This window comes from Oncorhynchus nerka, linkage group LG10, assembly GCF_034236695.1.
Source record: "Oncorhynchus nerka isolate Pitt River linkage group LG10, Oner_Uvic_2.0, whole genome shotgun sequence".
NCBI classification, from domain to species: Eukaryota; Metazoa; Chordata; class Actinopteri; order Salmoniformes; family Salmonidae; genus Oncorhynchus; species Oncorhynchus nerka.
The window spans coordinates 53,352,692-53,363,037 of NC_088405.1; the positions used below are offsets into that span (position 1 = coordinate 53,352,692).

The window sequence follows — 10,346 nt, forward strand, 5'->3', positions numbered from 1 at the left end:
TTTTATTGCTTCTTTAATCAGAACAACAGTTTTCAGCTGTGCTAACATAATTACAAAAGGGTTTTCTAATGATCAATTAGCCTTTTAAAAGGATAAACTTGGATTAGCTAACACAACATGCCATTGGAACACAGGAGTGATGGTTGCTGATAATGGGCCTCTGTACGCCTATGTAGATATTCCATAAAAAAATCTGCCTTTTCCAACTACAATATTTACAACATTAACAATGTTGACACTGTATTTCTGATCAATTTGATGTTATTTTAATGGACAAAAAATGTGCTTTACTTTCAAAAACAAGGACATTTCCAAGTGACCCCAAACTTTTGAACGGTAATGTACATGTATGTTGCTTTGCTCTAAGACTCCCACAGGCCTCACAAGTCTAGTCCGAAGGTCCCCTGGTACCAGTTGAAAAAATGAATGGAAGTACAGTATATATGGAGATTATATGAACATTTCTTATATCTCACAGATATATGACAGACACTTCAGAACAAACTTCCTTTAGATTTTCTGGGCGGACTATCTGTTGATCCATGTAGTGAATCTGTTATTCAATGCGTTTGTATGGGCTAATAGCTTAGACTGTTATGGGTTCAAATTTAAGACCAAAAAGCTCATTTTTTGTTTTCAGGAAATGACAATTTTGACTTTGCAGCTGGCCCATCTAGTGGAAACTGCTCAGTTCTGCCTCCAGGGCAAGATTAATTACAATAAACATCAACCTGCAGCAGAGAAAGCGTAAGTGTTGAAGGACTTTACCTGGCTGTGCTGGTTGGAAGCACTCTACTTGCAGTGAGACGACCAATCAACGCAGGGAAACACCTGCTAATGAGGCACTTGGCATTAAACTACGAGGCAGGCACTGTAGCCCCTGCTGTAGCCTGGCAACCCTTCAAGCCCTGCTAGAGATACTGAAAATCCAGACAGTACTTAGAGTTAGTGGAAGCTAACTGTAACTTCCCCTTCAGAGACTCCACGTCACACTCCATTTTAAACCATCAGGATCCCTAACCACACAATATATGGTATTAGACACTATAACACTCCGTACTACACAAGTATTTAAGTATGCCACAGTGTAGCACAACAACGGTGGTACGAAGCCTCCCCCTTGTAATCTTTCAGGTAAATATTTGTTGTGGGTAACATGTGGAAAACAACCACTAGGCTTATCTCTCATGACACCTCTCCTGCCTAAGGCTCTTGGTTACATGCAAATCACTGACTTTTTCCACAGAACTGTAGTACAGTAATACAACAATACAAAATAAATACAGTCTTAAACAGAAAATGTAAGAGCAACACAGATTATTTTTTGTTTATAATAAATAATCAGACCCAATAAAGCATAACCCAAATTTGCCTGAAAAAATGATTAGGGGATGAAATGACAACCTTTTACAACAAAATTGTAGGAGTCTCTTTCTAAAGTAAACAGCTAAAATGACAAGTCTGATTGATGGCAATCAAATGATAGCCACTGTCTAGAGAGGAACGTCACACCCTATGTCGTCTGCTTTCGTTGCATTGAGCCCAACATGGGGGAAGAACGAGAGGTAATTACTGTATGAGAGGAGGGAACCTATTCAAGCCCTCCTCCCCATCATACTCACTAATCTCTCTCCATTTGGAACTCTCAATTTGTTTGTAGAGAGATTGCCTTGTTCAACCATCCCACCTCAACTCGGGAGTCCTGGACCTACCAACCTGTCTGTCTTGTTTTTGCGGTAAGTGGCTAATTAGAATCCTTAAATTAGATTGATTGTGTTCTGGTCCATAGTGACAGTTGATGTTGTTGTAAATAGAATATTGATATACACTGAACAAAAATATAAACTCAACATGTAAAGTATTGGTCCCATGTTTCATGAGCTGAAATAAAAGACACCAGACATTTTCCATACTCAAAAACACTTATTTCAAAAACGTTTGGCACATATTTGTTTACATCCCTATTAGTGAGCATTTGTCCTTTGCCAAGATAATCCATCCACCTGACTGGTGTGGCATATCAAGAAGCTGATTAGACAGCATGGTCATTACACAGGTGCATCTTGTGCTGGGGACAATAAAAGGCCATTCTAAAATGTGCCGTTTTGTCACACAACACAGTGCCACAGATGTCTCAAATTTGGAGGAAGCGTGCAATTGGCATGCTGACTGCAGGAATGTCTACCAGAACAGTTGGTAGAGAATTGAATGTTAATTTATCTACCATAAGCCACCTCCAACGTTGTTTCAGAGAATTTGGCAGTGCGTCCAACTGGCCTCACAACCGCAGACTACGTGTAACCACGTCAGCCCAGGACCTCCACATTTCTGCACAATCTGTCTCAGGGAAGCTCATCTGGGTGCTCGTCGTCCTCACCAGGGACTTGAACCAACTGCAGTTCGGTGTTGTAACCAACTTCAGTGGGCAAATGCTCACCTTCGATGGCCACTGGCATGCTGGAGAAGTATGCTCTTCACAGATGAATCACGGTTTCAAATGTACTGGGCGGACGGCAAACAGTGTGTATGGCATCGTGTGGGAGAGCGGTTTTCTGATGTCAACGTTGTGAACAGAGTGCCCCATGGTGGCGGTGGGGTTATGGTATGGGCAGGCCCTGGCACCTATGGACATTGAACACAATCGCATTTTATCGATAGCAGTGTGAACGCACAGAGATAACGTGACGAGATCCTGAGGCCCATTGTCGTGCCATTCATCCGACGCCATCACCTCATGTTTCAGCATGATAATGCCCGGCCCCATGTGGCAAGGATCTGTACACAATTCCTGGAAGCTGAAAATGTCCCAGTTCTTCCATAGCCTGCATAATTACCAGACATGTCACCCATTGAGCATGTTTGGGATGCTCTGGATCAACCTGTACGACAGCTTGTTCCAGTTCCCGCCAATATCCAGCAACTTCACACTGCAATTGAAAAGGAGTGGGACAACATTCCACAGGCCACCACAACCAACAGCCTGATCAACTCTATGTGAAGGAGATGTGTCGAGCTGCATGAGACAAATGGTGGTCACACAATACTGACTGGTTTTCTGATCCACGCACTTACCTTTTTTTTAAGGTATCTGTGACCAACAGTTGCATATCTGTATTCCCAGTCATTGGAAATCCCTAGATTAGAGCCTAATTTTTTTTTTCAATTGATTGATTTCCTTATGTGGACTGTAACTCAGGAAAATCTTAGACATTTTGTTGCGTGTTGCGTTTACAGCGCATTCGGAAAGCATTCAGACCCCTTGACTTTTTCCAAATTTTGTTACATTACAGCCTTATTCTAAAATGGATGAAATAATTGTTTTTCTTATCAGTCTACACAAAACACCCCATTATGACAAAGCAAAAACAGGTTAAGACATTTTTGCAAAAAAAAATTAAACAAAAACTGAAATACTGAATACTTTCCGAAGGCACTGTATGTTTTTGTCCAGTGTATATTTGTCTGTGTTCTGATGTAGACAACAAACTATAAAGTTTGAGATATGTGTTGTTGTACAGTGTTGTTGTACAGTTCATTAAAGTGTAGTAGGCCTACAGGTTATGTAAATGTTCATGTAAAAAACAAAGCTATAGTGTTCATCATCAATTCATTCAGTTGTCTATGAAATTGGGGACAAATTAACGGCTGAGGAAAGAAACTGCCTTCTGAAGGGGCCGAGTGGGCAATTGTCATTGAGAGCCACACTGTGCCACATGATGACCAGCTACATAATTGGTTATGGAGGGATGAGAGAGGTGATTGCGGAATTTCCTCTGTTATTTGCTTTATTCACATGCAATTTGTAAGAGAACTAATGCTACTAATTTTAATAATCACAAATACAGTAAGACTATCATGACAAGATAATAACAAGTGTTCAGCACATTTTATTTACAGATACAGCAACAGGGAAACAGGTGATGTGCTAGCAGAAACACCCTGGATAATTTATTTTATTTCACCTTTATTTTATCAGGGAATCATAATGCCGCTGCCTATGCATGCCTCTCCCTGCACCTCTTCCCTCTGAGGCCCTCACTGTGACACTTCCAGCTTAGACCCAGGCAGCAGCAATAACAAGCAAATTAAACCATTATACATTGGCATGGTTCCATCTCATGCTTTGGCATTTACTACGTCTGATGCATGGTATATGGCAATACCTGTATAACTGATTTTAAAAAAAATGTCATTCTGATCATTCTTCTTTAAAGCATTAACATAATACATGATCTACAAACTGTTGTACCAGGCTGAGGTACAGTGAGAGGAAGCAGGATGTCCAATAACATGGCTAAGATTACAGATACCCGCAAGACAGTGGAACAGCTGAAACTGGAAGTTAACATCGAAAGAATGATGGTGAGCAAGGAATGGTTATTAGGCACAATGGTTATTAGGCACAATGGTTATTAGGCACAATGGTTATTAGGCACAAGATCCTTTTCTGTTTTATTTTTGATCTCTTTAGGTACCAAAAAAGCTGTCCATTGTCAATTTAAATTGTAAATAGAGCACATTGGCTCCCACTCTCCAATCTGATAGCTTTGTCCTTGTTAATCATGTGTTCTATGTGCAGGTGTCCAAAGCAGCAGCTGATCTGATGGCCTTCTGTGAGGCTCATGCCAAGGAGGACCCTCTGGTGATACCAGTGTCATCCTCTGAGAACCCTTTTCGGGAGAAGAAATTCTTCTGTGCCATACTCTAATCCCCACAAATTCACATGATTAAATACAATAACTCTACGTTCTGTGTCATTATTAGCAATAAGTAGGACAGGACAAATAATGCTAACACAGTTAAAGAACCCTTGAACATTTTGGTTTCGGTAGGCCTAATCAGTGAGATGATTTTTTTGTATTTTAAAAAGCTATGTAAGTGCTTGAATTATTTATCTGGATTGATCTGATTGACTGAAATAGAATGTTCTTTACGATGGGAGCAAAGTTCATTCGAGGCCTACAAACCTAGCTTACATACTAGCCTCTCCCTTTCAGCACACTGCCCTGACAATTAGAGATTACACATTAACTTAAATTGCACCTAAATCTGTCTAAAAACCTCAGCAATACTTGACTGTAAAATGTCTAACATCTAAGAGTGCTGTGAACCTTTTCAGGGTTTCACCACCATTAGTGCCAATAATAGCCCAATTTTGGTTATTTTGAAATCGACAACTTTAACACAAAATAGCTATATTATATTGAGGATCAAACTGTTTGCATATAAAACTAGTGTTGTGTTATTGAAGTAGGCCTACACTGCAGGTGCCTCACATCATTCCATTGATGCATTACAGGCGATCAAAGAAAAATATATGAATTAAACAAACAGATAGTCAACATAAGCATATCATGTGTTGTCCATTTCTAAATAGTACCCTGGGTGCTGTGCTCCTTGGTCGCAGTCAAGTCATGCAAAGCAAGCAAGGGCGGTGTCACGTGATGCTTACACTACAGGTAGATGAGCAGGTGTGTGTGTGGACACGGGTACTAGGGCCACTGTTAGTTCAATATTCATCTCAACTAACAGGATTCACTGATTTGAGAGGGAGAGGTCGGCCAACTGCGCCGTGACAACGAACAAGGTATGAACATTTCAAATTGTCTCTGTGTGTTTGTGGTTGTTGTGTAACGTATGAATAGCAGAGTAAAACCATTGTTCTCTCATGATTGATGAGTAAAGGGTCCAAAGTATATGGCGTTGTCCCGACAATGGTCCAAATGTCAACAGGTCTGAAGGCTACATTTATAGGACTGGACAGAAGAGGAGAAATTGCTCCATTTAAACTTCCAATCAATGTTTCCTAGTTTTTCACCCTAATGAGAAAATCCAAATTGACAGAAAACAAGACTATATTCTACGCAATGTCGAATGCGAGGTCGACCAGTCGAGAAAACCTTGTCTGACAAATAGTAATCCAAGTAGAAATACCGACCACTCCTCATGTTAAATATGCACTCTCAAACGTTTGATTATATCAGCCAGTAGTTTTGAAAGTGGTCCTCACGAGCCAAAAGTGGGCCCCCTTTTTGTGTACTACTTCCTCAATTTCTGTATTACATCGTCCATTTCGTAAAATATGTCACGGCCGGCAAATTATTATTATTATTATAAATATTTTTTGCAATTCATATGATATGTTATGAATCCAATTTGCACTATATGTTACAACTTTGTTGTGTTTAAGATCCTGGAGTGCATATTAAAGTCAACACACACACACACACACACACACCTTATTCATATGTCCTCTGTCGAAACAACGGTAAGCTTTAACCAACCAAAGGTATACTATACATTACATTACAGCGAAAGTAACAACCAACAAATAAAAAGGATGGCACTTTAGCCTCGTGTAAAGTCTAATAAACAAATAGCAAAGCGATATTCACTGCAAGCATGACTTAAAGGACAATGATATCACCTACATCACTCAAACGGACAGTTTTCAAACTCTTGTTTTTCAAGTAAAGACAACGTAGCAAAATGTAGCCTGCCTCTCAGCACATAGTCAACACACCATTTTTAGTAAGGTACATTCACAATAATACCAGGTGCCTTTTTACGGACTCGCTGTCAATATCTCACAAACAAAAGATTTTATGACATATTTGTAACGTCAATTATCTGACATGGCTGGAAACGACAAACTGGTGTGCAAACTACAGAATTGACTTGCCTTGTTATCCTTTACTATCCACCTCAGGTTTCTTTCTACCCTTCTCTCCTTTGGGGCTGCACAAATTAATAGGCCTTTTCCATTTGCAAGACAAATGGTTTGATCTTGTGGAGGGTCAGATTACCTAAAGGACATGCAGAGCAAGTGCTCCGGGGCCCATGACCTCCTGGGGGCCCACAACCCCCTCTAAAAAAAAAGGCCATGTGCCCTGCGTGCCCATTTGATAATCCGGCCCTCCAGGAGATAGATCCCATTTCTCAAACACGTCATAAGCAATGGCAAAATGTGTAGAATTGCAGGAAATTTGCCCCAGGGCCCCAAATGCAGTAATCCAGCCTTGTCCTGGATGCATGGAAGGAATTACATGTACACAATGCCTGTTCTAAATTGAGCTCACAAGATGAACAAATACTACAATCTGGATTACTAATGACTGAATAGGCCTATTTTAAAATAATTTGCATTTGCATTTGTAGGGGGTGGGTTCCAAAAACCCTATCCATTTTTGGTTAAGGGGACCTTTAAGATTCATATGTTTTGCTGCAGGCCTTATAATCAGATACTGTTCTAATGTGTCTAAAACTCTGCCACTATACGTTGCACAAGCCATCTATATTAGTCTTTGTGGTTAAGCCCTGGCTGTTGTGAGAGTGTGCTTGCAGGCTTGGTCTGAGTCAGACCGGAACTAGATAAAGAGAAGTAACCACTGTCTGGTTTGATATTTTGATCTTGTGTGACTTAAAGAATATATTGTCTGATTGCTGATTTCACCAATAAGCCAATGATTGACAAGGAACTTACCCCGACACATTGTTTAGTTCACACACACCTTTTTGCACATTTTTATTAAAGTTTCATGTAAACAGTAAAGTTACTCAAGCAATTATTTGCCATGGTAATTACTTTTAGCACAAAACAACTTATAACTTATAATTTATTTCACATTTTAACGCATAATTCACATTTCTCATTTGTCAGGGTTGACTGGAGGATGGCCAACTTCAAGGGACATGCCCTGCCTGGCAGCTGCTTTCTGCTGTTAGGCCTGTGTTGGTCAGTGATGTACCCTCTCCGACACTGCTGGAGGAGGCATCAGCCTAAAGCAAGACAAAAACTGCCCCTGTTCTTTAACAGAATAGACTTAATCGAGGGGGCACTCATGATTTTCTTTGCCTTTGTGGGTGAGTGTCTTCCCTGGTGCACTTATTTGGACTGCTCTCTCTTTAAGATCTTACACTATGGAATCTCTCAACCTCTGAATGATCTGCCAGAGGCTTGCTGTTTTACCCTGATGTTGTCCTGTCACTCTGTAGGCATCATGGCAGAGCAGTTTGTGCCTGATGGGCCCCATGCCCACCTGTACAACAGAGAGACCCAGTCCTGGGTGAAGCTGATGAACTGGCAGCACAGCACTATGTACCTCTTCTTCAGTATCGCTGGAGTTGTTAAAGTCCTCACTATGTCACCGCTTCCAGTCCCACTTGGTCTTGACCGCCTTGCTCTCTCCCTGGCTTTTTTTATTGAAGGTACAGTGTCAAAAGTTTGAATGTCATTTGTTACATATCCCTTACCAGACTAGAGGCAGATTTGAATTAGCGGGTATTCCTACCATCAGTATTAATTGTCTGTTTTTATTTGCTCTTTGACCGCTAGACAGATTAGATGTTATCTGCATATTGTATCAATATTCCAGGATGTTCCATTCCCCTCCAGGGCTCCTGTTTTACTTCCATGTGCACATGCGCCCTCCTCTGGATACCCACATCCACTCCATGCTGTTTGTGCCGGTGTTTGGTGGGGCGGCCATCACCCTGTTGGAGGTGTTCATGCGAGATAACATCGTACTGGAACTGCTCAGGACCAGCATGACCATCCTGCAAGGCTCCTGGTTCTTTCAGGTAGAACAGTAACCACCACCAAATGAACCACTGTCATTTTCAAACGAGTCAATCGCATCACGCTCACACAGAGGAACTGAGCAAAGTGGGTACTCTTTCAGATTGGATTCGTGCTGTACCCATTAAATGGAGTACAGTGGGATCTGCAGGCACACGATAACACCATGTTCATCACCATGTGCTTCTGCTGGCATCTGGCTATGGCCCTGCTGATCGTTGGCATCAACTACTGGATGGGCTGGTGGTGAGCATCTTCCTTTTTATCAATATACCTTTGTCATATCGCCTCTTTAATAGGTCAGTTTAACTTCATCAAATAAAGTCATTCCATTGACATAGCTTGGGTAAATTCACTGCCTGCATGAGCCAACTCTAATCCATGGCTTCTTCTTCTCTGGTCCTAACAGCTGTGTACAACGATGTTCAGGAAGAGGAAGTGACATAGAGATCATGATGAGAAAGACATCTAGCTCCAAAAAGGCTCTGCTAGAGGAGTCAGACGAAGAGTAGACAGACGCATCATCAAATCAAATCAAATGTATTTATATAGCCCTTCGTACATCAGCTGATATCTCAAAGTGCTGTACAGAAACCCAGCCTAAAACCCCAAACAGCAAGCAATGCAGGTGTAGAAGCACGGAAGTGTGTCCAGTAGTAGATCACTGTTACGGGATTCTCCACAATTGTTTGTCTGAAATTTGATTAACTGGTTTTAACTCGTTTCAAATCAAATCAAAATTGTATTAGTCACATGCGCCAAATACAACAGTAGACCTTACAGTGAAATGCTTACTTACGAACCCCAAGAATGCAGCTTAAAGGGGGAAAAAAAGAAACTACAAATAAGATGTAAAAAAAGAGAAGCAATAAAACAATAGCGAGACTTTATACAGGGGCGTACCAGTAGAGTCAGTGGGGGGGGCACCGGTTAGTCGAGGTTTGTAACCCTGCTACTGTGTATTTTGAGTGTCATTTTATCAATTAAATAACGACATGCCTTGTCGAGTTAAGATTCAAGCCAAATTAATTTGAAATAAAATGCTTTACTGAGCCCGGACAAATGTAATGTAATTCAAAGTATAAAAGCTAATAACTGATTTTCAAAACTGAGGAGGTTGCTATGAGACCAAGGAAAATAGGTGAGATGTAAAAGTATTCCTTGGAGGTGAGAGAATTTCAACATTTCTTGTGACACATTAACACCTGTTGTGTATTCATTAGGTTGTGCAATGGAAAACCAAACAGAACGAAACAGGGATAGGACCTACCTGAATTTGTCCAGTAAATAAATATTATTTCTGTTGCAATACGTACTCAGTTTGGAGAAAATGGTTTCTGTTGCGAAACCAAACATTTTGAAAATGGAATCGGACTAATGAATACACCCGACATTGTAACACGACATCGACAATGTTACCTGCTGGGGTTTCCTCTCCTTTTAAGCCAGTTGAAACATTTGCATACCTGTCCTGCCTATGGCTATACAGAACGGAGACATACAGTCCTGTAGGTTTTCGCACCAGTCCAAGTTGTAACTAGCCTAATTCAACCAGCGAAATATTAAAATCAGGTGCGCTAGGTTAGGGTTGGAGAATTTAACAGGACAGTAGCTCTCCAGGAACAAGGTTGGAGAGCCCTGCTATAGAGCAACATGCTTCTTTCCCTCCGGAAAACAGAATGCCTAATGATTGTCAGAGATAATATATTTCCAATAAATATTTTTTTCATTCACTGTGTAGTTTAATTTTTTAAAAATAATTATTATT

At 40.7% G+C, this 10,346-nt stretch overlaps 2 protein-coding genes across 3 annotated transcripts; both read left to right on the forward strand.

The window, feature by feature from the left end:
- The first annotated feature begins 1,648 nt into the window (after positions 1 to 1,648).
- Positions 1,649 to 5,015, forward strand: LOC115136416 (guanine nucleotide-binding protein G(I)/G(S)/G(O) subunit gamma-8-like). 2 transcript variants are annotated; one of them, XM_029671998.2, is made up of 3 exons: positions 1,649 to 1,736; positions 4,253 to 4,362; positions 4,580 to 5,015. In XM_029671998.2, the coding sequence occupies exons 2-3, from the start codon at positions 4,279 to 4,281 to the stop codon at positions 4,706 to 4,708; spliced, it is 213 nt and encodes a 70-aa protein (XP_029527858.1). In that variant the 5' UTR covers positions 1,649 to 1,736; positions 4,253 to 4,278; the 3' UTR covers positions 4,709 to 5,015. The 2 variants fall into 2 exon arrangements, with proteins under 2 accessions (XP_029527858.1, XP_029527859.1); XM_029671999.2 differs by lacking the exon at positions 1,649 to 1,736 and having other exon boundaries at positions 4,075 to 4,362.
- A 430-nt stretch (positions 5,016 to 5,445) lies between these two features.
- LOC115135579 (transmembrane protein 45B-like) lies at positions 5,446 to 10,311 on the forward strand. Its single transcript, XM_029670411.2, has 6 exons — positions 5,446 to 5,587; positions 7,661 to 7,863; positions 7,996 to 8,208; positions 8,396 to 8,580; positions 8,682 to 8,824; positions 8,988 to 10,311. The coding sequence occupies exons 2-6, from the start codon at positions 7,674 to 7,676 to the stop codon at positions 9,088 to 9,090; spliced, it is 834 nt and encodes a 277-aa protein (XP_029526271.1). The 5' UTR covers positions 5,446 to 5,587; positions 7,661 to 7,673; the 3' UTR covers positions 9,091 to 10,311.
- Positions 10,312 to 10,346: the final 35 nt, after the last annotated feature.

What these genes read in the sequence shown, in the direction of transcription:
- LOC115136416 (XM_029671998.2), top strand. Translation starts at nt 4,279, where the DNA reads ATGTCCAATAACATGGCTAAGATTACAGATACCCGCAAGACAGTGGAA. An exon ending in TTAACATCGAAAGAATGATG is followed by an intron (nt 4,363 to 4,579) that starts GTGAGCAAGGAA and finishes TTCTATGTGCAG; the next exon opens with GTGTCCAAAGCAGCAGCTGA.
- LOC115135579 (XM_029670411.2), top strand. Translation starts at nt 7,674, where the DNA reads ATGGCCAACTTCAAGGGACATGCCCTGCCTGGCAGCTGCTTTCTGCTG. An exon ending in CCTGGCTTTTTTTATTGAAG is followed by an intron (nt 8,209 to 8,395) that starts GTACAGTGTCAA and finishes ATTCCCCTCCAG; the next exon opens with GGCTCCTGTTTTACTTCCAT. An exon ending in AAGGCTCCTGGTTCTTTCAG is followed by an intron (nt 8,581 to 8,681) that starts GTAGAACAGTAA and finishes GTACTCTTTCAG; the next exon opens with ATTGGATTCGTGCTGTACCC.